We start from the raw sequence: 22922 nt of genomic DNA, 5'->3' as shown, positions 1-22922 counted from the left end.
TTTTCTAGTATGAATTGATATAAGTAAAACATCTTAAAACAAATAAGAAAAACATGACCAATCTGATAGAAAAATATGCAAAGGAAATGAATGAGAATTTCATAGAAGAGGAAACATGAACAGCCCTAAAATAATGAAAAAAATTTCAAAATTCAAAGTATGACCTTTACTGAATGCATATCACTTTTGGACCATTGTAAAAATTTTCAACCTCATTATTAACAAGGGAAATGGAAATTAAAACCACAACAAGATATATCACATGAATTTGAATGACAAAAATTAGAAAGTGTCTTAATACCAAGAGTTAGCAAGGATGTAGAGTAAGGAAAACTGGGGCAGCCCGGGGGGCTCAGTGGTTTAGTGCCGCCTTCCGCCCAGGGCATGATTCTGGAGACTCGGGCTTGAGTCCCGCATCAGGCTCCCTGCATGGAGCCTGCTTCTCCCTCTACCTGTGTCTCTGCCTCTCTCTCTCTCTCTCTCTCTCTCTCTCTTTGTGTGTGTGTGTGTCTCTCATGAATAAATAAATAAAATCATTAAAATAAAAAAAAAGAATAAGGAAAACTTTTAACCTACTACCTAATGAAGTATAAACTGATATGACAACTTTGAGAAACACTTTGGCTTATAGATGGTTCATATGGTCTTTTCTGTTTCTGTGTATTTGTGTCCTAATTTCTTCTTACAGAGACACCAGACATGTTAGATTACAGCCCACTCTAGCAACCTGCTTTTAACCTAACTATCTCTTTAAAGACCCTTCTCCGAATACAGTCTTGTTCTGTTAGGACTTCAACGTATAAATTTTGGAGGAACACAATTCATCCCATAACACGCACTTAGATCACATTGAGATTTTAATGTTCTCCCCTGTATTTATTTCTTTTTTTCGGTAAGTGTTCTTTCACTGCAATTTCATAACTTTTATGACTTAAAATTCTGTCTGATGAACAGTTTCTAAGCAATGGTTCAATTTTTTAATAATTTTCTGTGATGTTACCTTTTTGATATTTCACATCCTTCCAAATCCAAATAAACCACTCTTAAGCAAAACTGAAACTCTCTACATTTCTACTTCCTCCTTCTGCTTTTTCACTGTAGATTTTACACACCCTCAGAGGAGTCTGAGTCTCAGGAGAGAGAACTCCACAACTTATTGCTTAGTTTTTTAAAAGGATCTTAACAATCTTTTGTCTCCTGGCCATTAGGAAAGGATTGAGAAAACGATGGTTAAAATCAACTGCTTCAAGTTCCTGATATAAAAAGAAGGAAGTTTTCCAAAAAATCCTGGTAAGTTATTACATCATTAAACTTTTATATTTTCTGCCTGTGGGATAGCTATTTCTAAACTCTAGCTGTACTTTTTATATAAATACATGTGTTCATATATAAATGATTGTAAATTTATTGAAAGTAATTAGAAATATCAATGGATTAAATACATATTGACATATTTAACTGAGGCTAATTTTGTAAATGCTCTTCTAAAAAGAAATGTACCAAAAAAATAAATAAAAATAAAAAGAAATGTACCATTAAATGCACCATTAAATGAGTGGTGAGAAGTTTCCTGGTCATATTAGGGCAGTAGGAAAGGCAACAGAGAAACAATGCAAAGTTCGGGAATGTAAACATTAAAGATTGTAAAGGAACTTGTGGTCATGAGCAATAATATAAAATTCTGTCTTTCATAACTTAAGATGTCATTAGAAGCTTTACCTTTAATCAAAGATAACACTCTTCATCCAAAGTGTTATTTTTCTTTGTAAGAATTCCCTTCACATTCTTTTTTTTAGAGCAATCTGGTTAAAAACTGAAATAGAAACTTAACTTCAGGAAATGAAACTTAACTTGCTCGTATGTGGTTTCATTTTGTCAGAACTGCAGGCGGGGTATGTGTAGCCCTCCCAGACTAGCATCAGTGTTCTACAGTATCTCTCCTCCCAAGTCCTGCAGAACAGAACTCCTCGGGGCATAGGTATCTGGGGTGCTCTGAGAACCCTGTGAGACGAGGGTGGGTGGGCACCAGTGCTTGACCCTAAAGGCTCTGATGATTTGGTCTTCTTGTTCAATACCTAAAGAGAGAAAACTGGAGTAGTTGCTGGAGAATGGCATCCTATAACTCCTTTACCAGTAATTAACGTTATTACTGATAAGATTTGTGTTCATAATTGTTTCAAAACAGGAAGATGAGGGCCCCTAGGAAGCCAAGAATTATGTCAAGTCAGTCTCAAAATTTGTCCACACCAGTCATTTTGATCTTTACTTAGCTCCAACAACATATATATGCAGATGCTCTTGTAACTGATACAGTATAAACTATTTTAAAAGTATTATTGTGGGGATCCCTGGGTGGCTCAGTGGGTTTAGTGCCTGCCTTTGGCCCAGGGTGTGACCCTAGAGTCCCAGGATCAAGTCCCATGTTGGGTTCCCTGCATGGAGCCTGCTTCTCCCTCTGCCTGTGTCTCTGCCTCTCTCTCTATGTGTGTGTGTCAATGATGAATAAATAAGTAAAATCTTTTTAAAAAATGTATTATTGAATATGATAGGTTCAAATCATCATATGTTTACAATTGCTTTCATGAGAGAAGAAGGGGGTTGAGAAACCTGTGACATTATAATAAGTTCAAGAATATTATTAAAGAGTTTAATATATCATTTTAAGACAATGTATTGCTGATTTTTCCATTACACCAAAGAAGACTCCATATTTGGGGAATAAATTTCTGTAGACCTTATCTGAGAAGAGGTTCTTCTGTCTCTCTGGTATCTATTGTCAGAATCTGAACAAAAAGAAGTGAGAGGAAGCGGTCATCTACTAGGAAGCACAAAATTCCCCCACGCAGTGAGTCACTGGGTGTGTATAGAGCCTAAAAGCTGTAAGAAAAAGGGACATACTGCAGAAGGAAATTCCTGATGTGCTGCTTCATTTCTAGAATGTTGAGCCTTGAAAAAAGAAAATACATTTTCAAAAAAATTTAAAAAGGCTCCTGGCTGGCTCAGTCAGAAAAGCATTTGACTCCTGATCTTGGGGTCATGAGTTTGAGCCCCATGTTGGGTATAGAGCTTACTAAAATAAATTTTTTTAATTGTAGAATATTAGGCCTTATTGGAATTGTGATACTGCCTAAAACAAAAGAGAAAATCTGGAGTCTGTCTTCTCAGTATTTAGGATATCCAGAGAGTGGGGTAGATAATTCAATTACTAAAAGGGGACTCTGGCTAAGAGAAGGTATTGCAGCAGATCTGAAGACCATGTCTGTGGAAGGGGGTAAGACCCTCCTCAGGAGATCAGCTCTCCAGAGCACAGGTAGCAAATGAGAGCAGCAGAGGTATGGAGGAGCCCCAACACGAAGGACCCAGAAGAGAGACCTTAGGCCTTATTTGGGGAGCTGTAAGTGACATAGCAGAAATGATACAGGATGTTATGAAACTGGGTTACCTAGAAGGACTGGGAGCAGAAAACATACTTATTAAGTTTTCTTTCCTTTGACAAATTTCCTTTCCCTTCTTTGTGACCAGATGATTGGAGCTAGAGTTAGTTCTGGCCTAATGAGCAACACAGTAAACATATTTTTAGATTTCTGTCTGGGATTCAAGCCAAGAGGAATAATTGCCCTAGTGAAATGAGCAAAGGCCTTTGGTCCTTTGACTCAGAAGACATTGCTAACTCAAGAGCTTTCAAAAATTCATTATTTTAACCTACCATGAGACAATGTTATTCATTCAACAAATTTTTGTTAAGAAGCTTACTCTGTGCTTGGCACTATAAAATAGTGAACAAAATGTACAAAATCTTTGTCTTCATGAAATAGACAGAATAATGGGTGGAGACAGAAAAAGAAACAAGATAAATGAGTAGGAGTATATGGGAGTATACAGATTATTTTATTGTGATAAATTCTAAATATATATATATATATATATTTAAAGGGAAAAAGAAAGAAAGAAACCAGGGGAGGGAATGAAGTTTTCTGCAGCCTGGACAAGCATGCCTCAATGAGAAGACAGGAGATGATAGGCCTGAGAGAAGGGAGGGAGGGAGCCCTGCAGGTACCCAGGGATCTCCCTGGGAGACCAACTGGGCACAAGGCCAGAAGTAGAAGCAGGTTCTGCCTGCAAGAAACAACAAGGGGGCTAGACCAGATTTAGAAAGGGAAATGAAAATAAGATGTCATATCTGAGGGGTAGCAGGGTGTCAGGTCATGTGAGGCCTTATAGTTTATAATAAGGAACTGGGCTTTCACTCTGAGTCAAATGGAAAATGGAAAGCCACTGGAGGGATTGAACAGAATACTGGAGTGTTATTTACATTTGCACAGGGTGAGTCTTGCTGCTATTTTGAAGAAGTCCCCAGCAGGATCAATAATAGCAAGAAGGAAATAAGTGTCATCCAGAAGAGAAGTGGGGGCTTGCACAGGTTAATAGTGGTGGAGGTAGTAGTCGGTGATCAGATATGGGATGTGGTTTGAAGAGACCACCTACAGGATGTGCTTCACATCAAATGTGGAATGTGGGAGGAGATAAAATGCCTGCAACATATTTTTGGATGTTTATCTAATTTATAAAAGGATTTAAATATAGGAAGAGACACCATCTCTGTGGAGGATGTTCTTTTCATTACTCTTTCAAATCTTCTATATGTTTGAAATTTTTCACAGTAGAAACTTGGATATGTTGGCAAATCGAACTCCAATAAAAAAAGATACAAAAAAACAAATAGAAACTTGCCAGGGGATCTGTCTCATGAACACTTTCTAAGCAACAGTACAATCAACTGAATTTTAATTTTCTGTGATATCATTTTTTTTTGTTGTTGTAACAGATTCTCAACAAAAGGCAAAACTGGAAAAGGAACAGATCTGTTCTGCCTATACCTCTACTCCCTCATACATAGATGATTTCATGGACATGACTTGCAAATTTTTTTTTTTTAGATTTTTAAAATTTATTTATTCATGAAAGCCAGAGGGGGGAGAGAGAGAGAGAGAGAGAGGCAGAGACACAGGCAGAAGGAGAAGCAGGCTCCACACAGAGAGCCGGACGTGGGACTTGATCCTGGGTCTCCAGGATCAGGCCCTGGGCTGAAGGCAGGCGCTAAACCGCGGAGCCACCAGGGCTGCCTGACTTGCAAATTTTTAAGAAAAGGCAACTAATCTAACAGATTGAGACCAAAGAACCTCATAAAGATTTATTTCAAGTTGTTGCTATAAAAAGGAAGTTTTCAAAAAAAAAGGGAAGTTTTCAGAAAAGTCCTGGTAAGTTTCTAATCATTAAAGATATCTGCTTCATCAACTTTCTTTAAAAACTAATTCTAAAAACTAAAGCAGAGCTTTGAAATTGAATATATTTTCAAGTGTACATGAGCTATTTTCTAATGAATTAATTCTAAAAGAAAGGAGAAATTTTGCTGTTTTCACATATGTATATCACTAGATGTAATTTTCACTGACTGCAAAATTCTTTAAAAAGAAATTTTCCAGCAGCACATGGGTGGCTCAGTCAGTTGGGCATCTGACTCTTGATTTCAGCTCAGGTTGTGATCTCGGAGTTGGGGTCATCATGCAGAGTCAAGCTCTGAGTTCAGCAGGGAGTCTGTTTCTCTCCCCTCTCTGTTCCTCTGCCTCCCCCCTCTCTAAAATGAATAAATAAATCTTTAAAAGAAAAAAAAAAAGACACCTTCTAGCGAGTATGGTGCAGAGTATTTCTAGAGGTAGAAGACTCTGGAGATGAAGCTAGAGAGACCTAAATAGAATGTAGATCAGAGATCAGGACTTGAAACATACGAACCTGTTTAGAAAATTGCAACCATGTGCAGCTATGCCAAACTCTGTCCTATAGAACTCAAGATGATATCAAAAGTTAAAGATCAATCATTTTCTTTAAGGCTTTCCTTCACAACTAGCTTGTACAAAGTCTATGGGAAGAAATATATCATTATAACATGCATTTTCAGAAAAGGTAACTACCTTGCTTGGCAGTTTCAGTTCTGAAGAACATTACAACAAGGCATAGGCCGGCTGGTCTCTGATTGTGAGCATTCTTTCCAAGAGGTAAAGATATCTGTGGAGCGTGGAGGCCCAGCTTCCTGGAGATGGGAGTGAGCACCAATGCTTGCCCTAAAAGCAGGTAGTTTGATCCTTCTTGATCAGCCCCAAAGAGAGGAGATAAAAGTCCTTAAGGAATGGGTCCTGAAATCAAGTACTTATAAGGAAAATTCCAGGGTTCAAAAATTTTCCACAACAGAATAAAGGAATTAAGGTAGAAGTCTTCTCCCCAGCTCCAAACAGAGCAACACCCTTATCCATTTTAGACACAGAGGTTTCATGTACTTTACTTTTGAAGAATCAAAACAAAAGCAAACACCAACCAAGACAACACTGGTTCTAATGTCATGCTCCTATACAATAAAAACAGGTTGGCTAAAAGGAGACACATTTCATCAAGAAATTGTTTCCCTGGTCAGGGCCCCTTCCCCCTTTATTTACACTATGCAGCTTCTTGCCAAACTTAAATGTCCCTCATGTTTAAAAAATATGCCAACACTCCAGATGTAAATCTAATCAAATGTTCATGAAAGGACTTTGTAAGCCTCAGAACAGTGAAATACATTAAAGTTCTATATAAAAATTAACAAATCATCACCCAAAACAAGGTTGAAAACACTGGGCCACAGAGATATACCAAAGCATTAGAAAAATGTTTTTGCACATGTCATGGTCACCTTGAATTAAATACATGGCTCCAACCAAATATGTTTCATAGACTATATAAGATGCTGGTATTATTGACAGAATGCAAAATTCATGTGAAAGTGTTGCCAAATATATAGTAAATTCAGATCATTATGTATCTTCTCAGCTCCCACCACAGCAGTGAGCAGCTGAGAAATTTTTTGATGTTATAAAAAGTCTTCATCTTTGAGCAATGGGGGAGCCTGTGAGATAAAGTAGAGATAAAAAATACAGATTTAGGGAGGACAGTGCTATTCCAAATTCAGAAGAATGCTCCCATCTTCCTCTGGTTCCTGACACAATTCAACAATAAAGAAGAAAATGAGGGGGATGCAGTGTCTCTGGGAGATATAACAAGGATGAGTCCTTCCACCTTCCCCACATTAGACATACATATACACACATGTGTCTCTGGGCATGTAGTAGCTGATAAGCAGGAAATCCTTCATATGCTGCTTCTTGGAGAGTGCTGGAGTCTAATGGAACTGCCATTATCACTGGCTAAATCAGGAAAGAAAATCTACAGCTTTTCCTTTGGGGTGACCAGAGGAAAAGGTGAGAAAGGACTCTAAGAGAAGATAGTGTCACGGACCTGGACAAAGCAAGTCTGATGAGAGCATCTCCGGAGGAGATGTGCAGAGATGTGCAGATCTCCTCTCCAGAGCAAGAGGTTTGGAAAGTCCATTCAGAGAACAGAGACTAAAATAGAATGTATGGACCTAGTAACAGAAGAAAAGTCAAGAACCAGGAAGGTGGTAAATATGGTTTTAAGAGCTCAGGGAAGCTTTCTTCTGATAGCTTCAGTTTCCCAGTTGCAATAAGAAGCAGTGTTACAGCGGAAAGAAACAATGGTGAGGAGATGTTGGAGATTTGATGAGAGAGGAGAATGTGTGCAAGAGCCATTTAGGACAGTGAGAGAGTGAATACATCAGGGAAACAGCATGTTAACTCAGAGCATTAACAGCCCACTGGAGGACAGTGGTCATGACTTTAAAGTGAGACCAGTCAAGTTCTGGAGGGTCATTGTCCAGCCATGTTCCACTGAGCTGACACAGGCAGAGTACAAGAAGAAGGAGGAGAAAACATATTATTATAATGAATAAACAAAAAAATCAAGTTAGTTACGAGGGAGAGATAGTGAGGAGATGTGAGGGTATGAGGCCAGGAGGAGGAAGTAATAGAATCTCTCAAACCGGTGAGTTGTAGGTCTTGGTATTAAAGAAATACTAGAGTTTGAGCACTAAAGGTAATGAGTCTAGGGGTTCCTGGATGGCTCGGTGGTTAAGCGTCCAACTCTTGTTTTTTGGCGGGGACTCTGCTTGAGATTCTCTCCCTCTCCCGCTGCCCCTCCTTTCTGTTTCTCTCTCTCTGTCTCTGTCTCTCTGTCTTTCTCTCTGTCTCTCTCTCTCCTTCTCAAATAAATAAATAAATAAATAAATAAATAAATAAATAAAATCTTTTAAAAAAAATAAATAAGGGTAGCGAGTCTAAAGGGCAGGAGATCTTGGGGAGAGGGAGATATTTGAACCTGAGATGTTGAAAGGCCTGTAGCTATTGGTGATTCTGTTAGTTTACTGGGGCTTCTATAACAAAGTATCACAAACTGCCTGCCTCAAACCACAGAAATCTGCTGTTTCACAGTTCTGGAGGCTGGGAGTCTTCAAGATCAAGATGTTGGTGGGGTCGGTTCCTTGTGTGGGCTGTGAAAGAGAATGAATTCCCTGACTCTCCTTTAGCTTCTGGTGATTTTATGGCAATCTCTGGCATTCCTTGGTTTATAGATCACCCCAATTTCTGCCTTCTGCATGTAGCATTCTCACTGTGTGTGCCTTCAGTGTCTAAATTTCCCCTTCTTGTAAAGATATTGAATTAGGGCCCACTTTTTAATGGCTTTTTCATGTTAACATTTGCAATGACTCTATGTCCAAAAAGGTCACACTCCAAGGTACTGGGGCTAGGACTTTGTCACATCAACCTAAACTTGTCAGGAGGCAATAATTAAGCAAGAGTGTTTATTCGGAATCAAAGAATTGCAATTTTCAGTACACAGATTTGGGTAGCAACCCAAATAGTACCCCACTAAGCAAAAGTCAGGGGTTTTTCAGGCAAAAGAAAATGCCTATGTACATTGCTTACAAAGAATTTTTTTATTGGTATTGGTGGTAGAAAGCTAATCTTGATTGAATAGAACTAATTGCTAAGGCTATCACTAAGTAAAACCTCTTCCTAGCAAGCAGCAAATTTAAATGTTAGGACTGAGTCCTTAAAATATTTTCTATTGGCCCAATTTAAAAGCTCATGATTCCACAGTGAGGACATGCAAAAGGCCCATCTCCCTTAATGGCTTCTTGGCTCTATTTTAAAACCCCTTGACATAAATGACCCCATTTTACCTATCACAAACACATGAATTTGGGGTGTTGGTCACAGTTCAATCCATGACAGTTGTGCAAAGGTCAATGGTGTGACCATAAGAATGGAATTGGGGGGAGGTCAAGATCATTGGATGAGAGGCAGTCAAGAGGGAGAAAGGCCAGTGTAGTGAAGGATCATCTAGGTATCTATGGAGCCACCAAAAATTGTGATGAGAATAGTGTCTGAGGGCATGAGTGCCTCTTCCCTTCGACAGCCAATACAAAAGGGGTCAAAATACATTAAAATATATAAAAAGCAAGTATTCAGCAAATTCTTAAAGTATGAGACATTTTAAGACTAAATTTAAAAATAATATACTAGTCACTTTTTATTCAGCCTTTTCTCCAAAGTGACTTCAAAAAACCTTTCATTAGGGGAACCTACGTGGTTCAGTGAGTTAAGTGTCTGTCTTTGGCTCAGGTCATAATCCCGAGGTCCTGGAATTGAGCCCTGCATTGGGGTCCTGGTTCAACAGGAGGTTCAACTGCTTCTCTCTCTCCATCTGCCTGCCACTCCCCCTGCTTGTGATCTCTCTGTGTCAAAAAAATAAATAAAATCTTTTTTTTTTTTAAATTAGAGGCCTTTAAAAAAAATCTTTCATTAGGAATATACTTTTTTTAAAGATTTTATTTTATTTATGAGAGATACACAGAGAGGCAGAGATGCAGGCAAAGGGAGAAGCAGGCTCCTTGAGGGGAGCCTGACGTGGGACTCCATCTGGTGTCCCCAGGACCACACCCTGAGCAGAAGGCAGACGCCCAACCACTGAGCCACCCAGGCGTTCCAGGAACATACTTATCAATAACTGCTTATACTATCAGCTCCATATAGTGCTTATAAACAAGTAAGGTAGAAACGCTCCCTTCGTTCTTATCTGTGATGACACTTAAGGATTCTGCAGAGAAGACGGGAGGATCAAGGATGAGCCTGCAGGTTCCCGGGTTCAAAATCCAGGATTTTCTAGTCAGTCATTCCCTGGTCAGTGACTCCCTCTGCCCAGGAATTCTCTTTGGCAGGCCCAGCATCTGGCTGTGGGTACAGAAGCACAGACAGCCCACTGCAGAGCACCACCATACCCACCTTCTTGGACCCACTAGATAGGCCTTTGGAAATCCCACCAGGTAGACTATTCCTTACTCCCTTCATTCTGTTCCCCTGACTTGCTCCCTCTCCCTGGCTCCTACCCTACTCCAGAGCTCTGCTTTCACTTCACCTGCCCAGTGTCCCCCTTTCCTCCTAGTGATACTCCTCTCCTCACAGATCCCAGTCCTTTGCCCCTTATTGTGTCTTACACAAAGCACTATCACAATTTGTCATGATAAAATGTTTCGTATGTTTCAGTGTATGGTTCTTTCTTTTTAAAAATTTTTCTATTGAACTCTAAATACTATGAAAGAACTTGACATATCTTTTGGTCACCACTAGTTTTCTTGAGCCTGATGCCTTATAGGTGCTCAATAAATATTTGTCAAGTGAATAAACAAATGATATTTATCTCTGGTTGTGATATGTATGCTAATTCTAAGATCTCTTCCGTCTACACTATAAGTGAATGGAATTATTATCTGAAATATGTTTATGATGTTCATTGTGCCAGTTGCTCATAGTTCACTAATTGGCTCAGGACTAAGTGTGTCCTTTAGAATGAAGCCAAAGTGACTAAGAGGATTCAGGACTCTAAGGCACCAGGAAGAGTTTTATGCAAGCAAGCAGAAGCTGCTATGCCCAACGGTTGCATGCCTATAGACAGGGTAAATTATTCTAGTGTGCTTATGATCTTCACACCATAAATGACTAGTATGCATTTCTACTCTAGCTGGTCATAAGGTTATCGGCTAAGGCCTCGGTTTAGCTCATTCTTCACATATGACCTCAAGAAGATCTTCTGGAAAAGTTTTTACAAGAAACCCCAAACACAGATGGGTCAAATTCACAATGTGGCTAGACTTTGTGACTTGGTAAATAAAAACCTAGGATCTTTAAATCTTTCATTCAAAAAATTACAAATCTTTTGAAATGTTTGTATTTTCTCATTATAGTTTAATATTTTTGTTTTGCTTGATAATGCTTTTAATCCACTTACCCATATAATATTTTCACTTTCTTGTTTTCCCTTTTTTATAATAAATTTCTTTCTTATTGGTGTTCAATTTGCCAACATACAGAATAACACCCAGTGCTCATCCCGTCAAGTGCCCCCCTCAGTGCCCGTCACCCATTCACCCCACCCCCCGCCCTCCTCCCCTTCCACCACCCCTAGTTCGTTTCCCAGAGTTAGGAGTCTTTATGTTCTGTCTCCCTTTCTGATATTTCCCACACATTTCTTCTCCCTTCCCTTGTATTCCCTTTCACTATTATTTATATTCCCCAAATGAATGAGACCATATAATGTTTGTCCTTCTCCGATTGACTTACTTCACTCAGCATAATACCCTCCAGGTCCATCCACGTTGAAGCAAATGGTGGGTATTTGTCATTTCTAATGGCTGAGTAATATTCCATTGTATACATAAACCACATCTTCTTTATCCATTCATCTTTCGATGGACACCGAGGCTCCTTCCACAGTGTGGCTATTGTGGACATTGCTGCTAGAAACATCGGGGTGCAGGTGTCCCGGCGTTTCATTGCATCTGTATCTTTGGGGTAAATCCCCAGCAGTTGCTCCAACAAAGTTGGAGGCATCACAATCCTGGACTTCAAGTTATATTACAAAACTGTAGTGATCAGTATAGTATGGTCTTCCTTACTCCCTTCAGTTGCCACAGCTGATGTCAAGGAGGTTACAGCCTGTGTTCTCCTGAAGGATTTTTGTGGTTTCAGGTCTCATATTTAGGTCTTTAATCCATTTTGAATTTATTTTTGTTTGGTAAGAATGTGACCCAACTTCATTCTTCTACATGTAGCTATCCAGTTCTCCCAGTACCATTTGTTTAAGAGACTTTTCCCTCTGGATATTCTTTCCTGCTTTTTTGGAGATTAACTGACTATATAGTTGTGGGTTCATTTCTGGGTTTTCTATTCTGTTCCATTGATCTGTGTGTCTATTTTTGTGACAGTACCAAACTTTGTTTTTCTTTTACAAGGTTTCTTTGACTATTGGGGGTCTTTCGTGGTTCCATACAAATTTTAGGATCATTTATTCCAGTTCTGTGAAAAATGCTATTGGTATTTTGATAGGGATTGCATTAAAATTCACATGCACTGAAACATCGGGGTGCAGGTGTCCCGGCGTTTCATTGCATCTGCATCTTTGGAGTAAATCCCCAGCAGTGCAATTGCTGGGTCGTAGGGCAGGTCTACTTTTAACTCTTTGAGGAACCTCCACACAGTTTTCCAGAGTGGCTGCACCATTTCACATTCCCACCAAGAAGTCACTTTATTTTCCCTTTTAAATTCTGATTCACTACGTCTCGACTGGGACCTGACATTTCTACCAAGCTCCCAAGAGCTGCTGATCTAGAGATTACATTTTGAGAACTGCTCTCAAACTCATCTGCACAACAAAATGACACTGACAAATTTTTTAAAAACACTAATGCTTGAACTCCACTCCCATTCCCTCAACCAATTAGAATCTCAGAATGTGAAGCCCCAGGTGATTCTAATGCTCAGCCAAAGTTGAGAATCCCTGCTCTAGGGTGTTCCGGGATATTGAGTTCTTGCAATTCAGCAAAATATGTAACTTCGTTAGTCTCACATAAATAATTTAGGCTGAAATTGTTTGTTTTTAAATTTTAATTTAATTACAGTATAATTTTAATTCCAGCATACTTAACAGAGTATTATATTAGTTTCAGGTGTACAATATAGTGATTCAACAATTTTGTACATCACTCAGTGCTCATAATGATAATTGTACTCTTAATCCTCACTACCTATTTCACCCATCCCCACCCACCTCCCCTCTAGTAACCATGAATTTTCTATAGTTAAGAGTCTGTTATTTGGTTTGTCTCTTTTTCCCTTTGTTCTTTTGTTTTTTTTTCTTTAATATCACATGAGTGAAATCATATGGTATTTGTTTTTCTTTGATTTATATCACTTAGCATTATACCTTCTAGATTTATCCATCTTGTTGCAAATGGCAGTATCTCATTTTTTGTGACTGAATAATATTCCATTTTATATATATATCACATCTTTATCCATTCATCTATCAATGGACACTTGGGTTGCTTCCATAATTTGTTATAAATAATGCTGCAATAAACATTGGGGTACATATATCTTTTCAAATTAGTATTTTCATATTCTTTGGGTAAATACCCAGTAGTGGGATTACTAGATCATATAGTAATTCTATTTTTAATTTTTTGAGGAAACTCCTTACTGTTTTCTACAGTGGCTGCAGCAGTTTGCATTCCCACTAACATTATAAGAGGGTTCCCCTTTCTCCATATCCTCACCAACACCTGTTGTTTCCTGTATTGCTGAGTTTAGCCATTCTGAGAGGTGTGACATGATATCTCATTAGTTTTTTAAAGTTTTTATTTTAATTCCAGTTACTGTACACTGTTATCTTAGTTTCAGGTGTACAATATAGTAATTTAACACTTCCATACATCACCTGGTTCTCATCATAACAAGTGCACTCCTTAATCCCCATCACCTATTTTACCCATCCCCTCACTCACCTCCTCTGTGGTAACCATCAATTTTTTTCTCTAAAATTAAGAATCTGTTTCTTGATTTGCCTTTCTCTCTCTTTTTCCTCCCTCTTTGCTCATTTGTTTTCTTTCTCAAATTCTATATATGAATGAAATCATATGGTACTTGTCTTTCTCTGACTAACTTGTTTCACTTAACATAATACTCTCTAGCTCTATCCATGTTGTTGCATATGGCAAGATTTCAATTTCTTTGATGGCAGCTATATTTCATTTTATATATATATAAATATATATATTATATATATAAGAACATTACCAAATTAAGAATAGCATTCCTATAGGGTAGGAGAAAGAGATTGGGATCACAGATATGATAAAAAGAGATTTTAGTCTTATCTTAAATGTTCTTTTTTAACATGGAGAACATATTAAGTCAAAATTAATTTTCAGAAATGTTAAGAGAACACCATATATATGTGTGTGTGTATATATATATACATATATATATATATATACACACATACACACACCACTTATTTTATCCATTCATCAGTCAATGTATACTTGGGCTGCTTCAACAGTTTGGCTATTATAGATAATGCTGTTATAAATATTAGGATGCATATATCCCTTTGAATTAGTATTTTTGTATTCTTTTGGTAAATACCTAGTAATGCAATTGCTGCATTATAGGTATTTCTAATTTTTTTTAAGATTTTATTTATTTATTCATGAGAGACACAGAGAGAGGCAGAGACATAGGCAGAGGGAGAAGCAGGTTCCATTCAGGAAGCCCAATGAGGGACTGGATCCTGGGACTCCAGGATCATGCCTCAGGCCAAACTACTGAGCCACCCAGGGATCCCAGGGTATTTCTATTTTTAACTTTTTGCGGAACCTCCGTATGTTTTCCAGAGTGGCTACACCAGTTTGCATCCCTACCAACACTGCAAGAGAGTTCCCCATTCTCCACATCCTCACCAACACCTGTTGTTTCTTATGTTGTTGATTTTAACCATTCTGACAGGTGTGAGGGGATATCTCACTGTAGCTTTGATTTGTATTTCCTGATGATCAATGCTGTTGAGCATTGTTTCATATCTGTTGGCCATCTGGATGTCTTCTTTGGAAAAATGTCTATTCATGTCTTCGCCTGTTTTTAACTGGATTATTCATTTTTTGGGTGTTCAGCTCTGTAAGTTCTGTGTTTTATATACTAACCCTTTATCTGATATGTCATTTGAAAATATCTTCTCCCATTCAGTAGGTTGTCTTTTAGTTTTGTTGATTGTTTCCTTCACTATGTGAAAGCTTTTTATTTTGATAAAGTCCCAATAGTTTATTTTTACTTTTGTTTCCTTTGCCTGAGGAGACATATCTAGAAAGAAGTTGCCACAGCTGATGTCAAGGAGGTTACAGCCTGTGTTCTCCTGAAGGATTTTTGTGGTTTCAGGTCTCATATTTAGGTCTTTAATCCATTTTGAATTTATTTTTGTTTGGTAAGAATGTGACCCAACTTCATTCTTCTACATGTAGCTATCCAGTTCTCCCAGTACCATTTGTTTAAGAGACTTTTCCCTCTGGATATTCTTTCCTGCTTTTTTGGAGATTAACTGACTATATAGTTGTGGGTTCATTTCTGGGTTTTCTATTCTGTTCCATTGATCTGTGTGTCTATTTTTGTGACAGTACCATACTATACTGATCACTACAGTTTTGTAATATAACTTGAAGTCCAGGATTGTGATGCCTCCAACTTTGTTTTTCTTTTACAAGGTTTCTTTGACTATTGGGGGTCTTTCGTGGTTCCATACAAATTTTAGGATCATTTATTCCAGTTCTGTGAAAAATGCTATTGGTATTTTGATAGGGATTGCATTAAATGTGTAGATTGCTTTGGGTAGTGTCAACATTTTAACAATCTTTGTTTTTCCAATCCATGAGTATGGAATGTCTTTCCATTTCTTTGTATCACCTTTGGTTTCTTTCATCAGCATTTTATTCTTTTCAGAGTAACAGATTTTTCACCTCTTTGGTTAGGTTTATTCCTATGTATCTTATTGTTTTAGTTGTAAATGGGATTAGTTCCTTAGTTTCTCTTTCTGCTGCTTCATTATGCTGTATAGAAATGCAACAAATTTCTGTATGTTGATTTTGTATCCTGCAACTCTACTGAATTCATTTATTCTAGCAGGGGTTTTTTGGTGAAATTTTTCAGGTTTTCTATAGAGAATATCATGTCATCTGCAGATAGTGAAAGTCTTATTGCTTTCTTACAGATTTGAATCCCTTTTATTTCTTTGTGTTGTCTGATTGCTGGGGTTAGGACTTTCAGTATATGTTAAATAATAGTGGTGAGAGTGTATATCCCCCCATTGTTCTTGACCATGTTATAAAAGCTCTCAGTTTTTCTGCATTGAAGATGATGTTAGTTGTGGGTTTTTCATATATGGCCTTTATATATTGAGAGGTAGGTTCCCTCTAAACTTACTTTGTTGAGAGTTTCTATCATGTTGAGAGTTTCTACAACAATGAATGTTGTACCTTGTCAACTGCTTTTATTTTATTTTTATTTTTTTTGCATCTATTGAAATGATCATATGGTACGTAGACATTCTTTTCTTTTTGGGGGAGGAGAGTGACAGAGGGAGAGAGTCTTAAGCCAGGCTCCATACCCAACTCAGAGCCCTATGTGGGGCTGGATCTCACAACCCTGAGATCATGACCTAAGCCAAGATTAAAAGTCAGACACTTAACCAACTGAGTGACACAGGTACCCCAGTTATTTATTCTTTTGTTAATGTGACGTTCATGCTGATTGATTTGCAAATATTGAACCCAGGTCAATAAATCTCATTTGATCATGGTAAATGATTTGGGTCCTTTCTGTTTTCTTTTTGATAAGTCTGGCTAAATGTTTATTTTATTCATTAATTTTATTAGTTTTTTTTTTTTTTTTCAAAGAACCAGCTCCTGGTTTCATTGATCTATTCTACTGTGTTTTTAGTTTCTGTATCGTTTATTTCAGCTCTAATCTTTATTATGACCTTCCATCTGTTGGCTTTTAGGCTTTGTTTGTTGTTCTCTTTCTAGCTCTTTTAGGTGTAAAGTTAGATTGTTTATATGAGATTATTCTTGCTTTTTAAGGTAAGCCTGTATTGCTGTATACTTCCCTCCTAGGACTACTTTTGCTGCATCTAGAAGGTTTTGGAGGGTTGTGTTTTCATTTTCATTTTTTGCTATGTACTTTTTAATTTCTTCTTTGATTTCTTGGTTAACGCATTCATTGTTTAGTAGCATGCTGTTTAACCTCCATGTTTTTGTGATCTTTCCAATTTTTTTTCTTGTGGTTGGCTTCTAGCTTCATAGTGTTATGGTCAGAAAAGGAATATGGTATGATTCCAATCTTTTTGTATTTGTTGAGGCCTGTTTTATGACCTAATAGGAGATTTATCCTGGAGAATGTAGTGTGCATTTGAAAAAAAATGTGTATTCTGGTGTTTTAGGTTGATTTCTGGAGTATTTAGGATAATTTAATATTATCCAATTGTGTTTGTGGGATGTGACAAAACTAGGGTCCTCCTACTCTGCTGCCATCTTCATCTTATTTCTCATTGTAGTTTTGATTTACATTTCCTGATAATGAGTGATGACGAGCATATTTTCATGTGTCTGTTGGCCATCTGTATGTCTTTGGAAAAATGTCTAGTCATGTCTTCTGCCCATTTTTAATTAGATTATTTGTTTTTTGTGTAATGTATAAGTTCTATAAAATTTTTTTAAAATATCAAGTAATTTTAAGAGTCAGCCTTGAACAGTATTTTATATATGTTGTTTATATCAAACTACATAAGTGGCTATGTGATTTCAATGATAAAGTATAATACTAAAATACTTATTGTATTACTTTTTCCAAGGAAGAAAACTGCAAGCTGAAATGAATGAGGAAGTAAATCTACCTGAAGTGGTCGATGACTGGACCAAAGAGCATGTGAAACAATGGGTGACCAAAGACCTTAATGTTGATGAAAAATATGGGCAGATTCTGCTCAGTGAAGAGGTAACTGGATTAGTCCTGCAGGAATTAACTGAGAAGGACCTTAGAGAAATGGGGCTACCATGGGGTTCAGCACTTTTGATAAAACGTAAATATAACAAATTGAATAACAGTTCCTCTGAAAGTAACAATCAGGATTCTGGACAATTAGATCATACAAAACCCTCCAAAAAGGAACACCCAAAAAAGCCACAACAGATGAAAAAGGAAGAGCAAAAATCAGTGTTATCCGATATTGATCATGATCTCAGAGAGGCCAGAGATACAAAAGAGCAAGAATCAATTCTTATGAAAGAAGATGCATTAAATGAGGGAGCAACCGCTGAAGACCAAAATGAGGATAAGCTAGGAATTAAACAGTTGACTTGTATGCCATATCCTTTTGATCAGTTCCATAACAGCCATTGTTACATAGAAAATAGTGTTCTACAACCTGAAACTGGCCCACTCAATCTCATAGACCCAATACATGAGTTCAAAGCCCTCACAAATACAGAAGCAGCCACAGAAAAGGACATTAAAATGAAATTTAGCAATGAAGTCTTCCGATTTGCATCAGCTTGTATGAATTCTCGCACCAATGGCACTATCCATTTTGGAGTCAAGAACAGACCTCACGGACAAATTGTTGGTGTGAAAGTCGCCAATAAGGATGCCTTCATTGACCACTTCAATATAATGATCAGACAATATTTTGAAGAAAGCGAGATCAATGAAGTCAAGAAGTGCATTCGGGAGCCAAGGTTTGTGGAAGTCCTACTGCAGAACAATACACTGTCTGACAGATTTGTCATTGAAGTAGATGTTATTCCAAAACATTCTGTGTGTGAAAAAAAGTATTTCTTAATTAGAATGCAAAATTGTAAAAGTGAAACCTGGAAACCAAACCAAGATCTTTCACTGTTTGTGAGAGATGGGCCCAGCAGTAAGGATATCCTGGCCAATGTCAAGCAACGAGAATTAAATTTAAAAGCATTTTTACAAAATCTAACGTCAGTAGTAGCATCTAGAAAAGAGGCTGAAGAAGAATACGAGATGAAGGCAGATAGGAAGGAGAGTGAAGGACAAAAGTTGGTTAAACTCCTCATAGGCAACCGAGACTCACTGGATAATTCCTACTACAACTGGTACATTCTTGTGACAAATAAATGCCATCCAAATCAAACAAAGAACTTAGATTTTCTAAAGGAAATGAAATTGTTTGCTGTGCTGGAGTTTGATCCTGAATCTGTAAGCAAGGGGGTGGTCAAAGCTTACAAAAAAAGCCGAATAGCAAACCTTCACTTTCCAAATCAGTTTGAAGAAAAGACAAACAACATAAGGGAGAAAATTTCTAGTTTGAATCTTTACCATCAGACCAGCTGGATCTTCTGCAATGGCAGGTCAGACTTGAAAAACGAGAGCTATAAGCCTCTAGAACCACATTTATGGCACAGAGAAAGAGCTTCTGAAGTCAGGAAGCTGATTTTATTTCTCACAGATGAAAATATAATGATAAGAGGGAAATTTTTGGTTGTGTTTCTATTGCTCTCTCCAGTGGAAAGCCCAGGAGATCCCCTCATTGAAACTTTCTGTGCTTTCTACCAAGCTCTCAAAGGAATGGAAAATATACTGTGTATCTGTGTAAACTCACATATTTATCAACGATGGAAAGATCTGCTACAAACCAGACTGACAATAGCAGATGAATTAACAAACCACAGTATTTCCACTTTAAATTTAGAACTGATAAACAGTACTATCCTTAAACTAAAACCAGTGACTCAGTCTCTAAGAAGATTTTTGCCCTCCCATGGATTTTCTTCGATTATCTTAGAGAAAAAGGAAGAGGATATCTTGACTGCACTGGAAATCCTCTGTGAAAATGAATGTAAAGACACAGACATAGAGAAAGATAAATCTAAATTCCAAGAATTTAAGAAATTAAAAGAAGAACACTTTTATCGAGGTGGCAAAGTATCCTGGTGGAACTTCTATTTTTCTTCTGAAAACTATTCTTCAGCTTTTGTCAAAAGGGATAGTTATGAAAAGCTTAAAGTTCTGATAAAGTGCTGGGCAGAGTCTCCTAAGCCAGAATTTGCAAAAATCATCAATCTTTATCACCATCCAGGCTGTGGAGGTACTACATTGGCCATGAATGTTCTCTGGGACCTAAAGAAAAACTTTAGATGTGCTGTGTTAAAAAACAAAACAACTGATTTCGAAGAAATTGTAGAACAAGTGACCAAATTGATTACCTATAAAGCCACCAGCCATGAAGATTACTTTCCCGTACTTCTCCTTGTGGATGATTTTGAAGACCAGGAAAATGTTTATGTGCTACAGAATGCCATCGATTCCATTTTGGGAGAGAAGGGTTTGAGATATGAAAAAACACTGGTAATTATCTTAAACTGCATGAGATCTCAGAATCCTGATGAAACTGCAAAATTAGCAGACAGTATTGCACTAACCTACCAACTCTCTTCCAAGGAACAAAGAGCTTTTGAGGCCAAACTGGAAGAAATTGAAAAGCAACATAAGAACTGTGAAAACTTTTATTCCTTCATGATCATGAAAAGCAATTTTAATAAAATGTATATAGAAAAGGTAGTCAGGAATATCGTAAAAGGACAGAATGTTGACAGCAAGGAAGGACAACTCATTTCTTTCCTGGCTCTACTCAACTCTTATGTCACTGAGTCTACAATTTCAGTATCACAGTGTGAAATATTTTTGGGAATCATATGCACTAGTATGCCCTGGGAACCCGAAAGCCTAGAGGACAAGATGGGAGCCTATTCTACACTTCTGATAAACACAGAAGTCACAGAATATGGGAGATACACAGGTGTGCGCATCATTCATCCTTTGATTGCCATTTCCTGTCTGAAAGAACTGGAAGAAAGCTATGACTTGAACAAGTGCCAAATTGCATTGAAGATCTTAAATGAGAATTTATTCTATGTTTCTGGAATAGGAAGAGAAAAATTTCAACATGATGTGCAAACTCTTCTGCTTACGAGACAGCGCAGGGAATATGGAGATGAAACAGACACTTTGTTTGCCCCATTAATTGAAGCTTTACAGAACGAAGACATTGAAAAGGTCTTGATAGCTGGGGCTACTCGATTCCCACAAAATGCGTTCATTTGTCAGGCCTTAGCAAGATATTTTTACATTAAAGAGAAGAATTTTGGCACTGCTCTGGAATGGGCAAACCAGGCCAAAAAGAAAGCACCTAAAAATTCATATATTTCAGATACGCTTGGTCAAGTCTACAAAAGTCAAATCAAATGGTGGTTGGATGAAAATAAAAACTCCACAGATATTACAGTTAATGATCTAATATGCCTCTTGGAAGCTGCTGAAAATGCCTCAAAAGCTTTCAAAAAATCCCAAGAACAAACTGAGCGGAAAGGCTATGAAACCTGGGCAGACACCTGGGCAAAACAAACGTTGCAAAGAAAATATGACACATACAACACAGCCGGCTTTTTTGGTGAAATAGAAGTTGGTCTCTATGCTATTCAGATTCTCCAGCTCACACCCTGTTTCTTCAAACAAAATGAATTATCTAAAAAAGCTATGGTAGAATTTTTATCAGGAAAGGGAATGATTCCCACAAATCCAAAATGTGAATATTATTTGGCTCTTAACAAGTTCACATCCTACTTAGAAAATTTACAATCAGATTTGAAAAGGTGTTTTGACTTTTTTGATGATTACCTTGTTCTTTTGAAAATGAAGAACACCCAAAAAGAAACAGGAGAAATCTCATTAAGCAAGAAAATTACCCGTTGTTTCAAGAAATATGTGGAACTTTTCTGCCATTTGGATTCGGGTCCACTGCACAAAGAGAGCCAGTTACTCCAAGAGGAGAATTGCAGGAAAGCTCTAGAAGCTTTGAGAGCAGATAGGTTTTCTGGACTCCTGGAATATCTTAACCCAAATCACAGAGAGGCTGCAACCAACATGGAAAATATAGTGAACAAATATAATTTCCTGTTGCAGCAAAACCCAAAAAAGCAAATGACAAAGGAGAAACAAAATTTCATTTTAGCCAACATTATTCTTAATTGTCTAAAACCCCATTCTAAGTTCATTCAACCACTTCCCATACTGAAAAAACAGCTCCGAGAAGTGTTACTATCCATAGGACCAAGTCATCAATATCCAAACCCTTACTTTTTAGCCTGCCTTCTGTTCTGGCCACAAAATCAAGAACTAGATGAAGATTCCAAATTCATGGAAAAGTATGTTTCATCCTTAAACAGAAACTTCAAGAGACAATATAGGAGCATGTGCAGGTCTAAGCAGGCAAGCACACTTTTTTATCTGGGGAAGCAGAAGGGGCTCCATAGTCTTGTTTGCAAGGCTGAGATAGAGCAATACTTCAATAAAGCACAAAATACAAGTTCCCTCTCACAGAGTGCAGATGTGTGCAAAAAAAAAGTCAAAGACCTCCTGTGTCGTCTAACTGGTCAGGCTGAAGGCAAGCTGATCTCTATGGAATATGGAACAGAGAAAAAAGTTAAAATACCAGTGATACCTGTTTATTCGGGTCCACTCAGGAGTGGTGGCAACATAGAAAGAGTGTCCTTCTACCTAGGATTTTCCATGGAAGGCCTTCAGGCATATGAGATAGAAATAATTTAAGAAGCTATATTAATTCAAATACGTTTATTCATATCTTGCTATGATTTTATTCCCTCTCTGTATTCCCATGGCATTTTGATAACATTACTTGCTTACCTGTAAAACACAGATTTTGCTTCTGTCTCCCTAAATGAATCACAAGGCTTTTTGAGGGCATGAAATGTATCTACACACAGAGTTTGGCACAAAGTAGAGTTGACTGTTTTATGTTTTAAATATGCATTTTCAGGCTAACATGTTCATTTGGTGTCCACCAGTCACATCATAACTGGTTATCTAGGTCAATAAAATCTGTTTTCATTCTATTGCTCTTATGAATATTCTGAATTATTTCTTTACCATGAAAGCAGAGATTTAAATAAGATGAATGTGGAGAAAAGCCCCTCCTCAGTTTTTGGAAATCAGACCAAGGGAGCTGCACCAGTGTGCCACTTACTTCAACTTGGTATCAACAAAAATGTATGG

General features: G+C 37.6%; 1 protein-coding gene across 1 annotated transcript; it reads left to right on the top strand.

Annotated features, from left to right (window-relative positions):
• Positions 1–1081: 1081 nt before the first annotated feature.
• On the top strand, positions 1082–22762 carry SAMD9L (sterile alpha motif domain containing 9 like). Its single transcript, XM_025471367.3, has 2 exons — positions 1082–1290; positions 17680–22762. Exon 2 carries the CDS (start codon positions 17700–17702, stop codon positions 22455–22457), a length of 4758 nt encoding a protein of 1585 aa, XP_025327152.1. The 5' UTR covers positions 1082–1290; positions 17680–17699; the 3' UTR covers positions 22458–22762.
• The last annotated feature ends 160 nt before the right edge of the window (positions 22763–22922 follow it).

This window comes from Canis lupus, chromosome 14, assembly GCF_003254725.2.
Source record: "Canis lupus dingo isolate Sandy chromosome 14, ASM325472v2, whole genome shotgun sequence".
In the NCBI taxonomy this organism is placed as follows: domain Eukaryota; kingdom Metazoa; phylum Chordata; class Mammalia; order Carnivora; family Canidae; genus Canis; species Canis lupus.
This window is presented reverse-complemented; position numbering and strand designations above follow the sequence as displayed.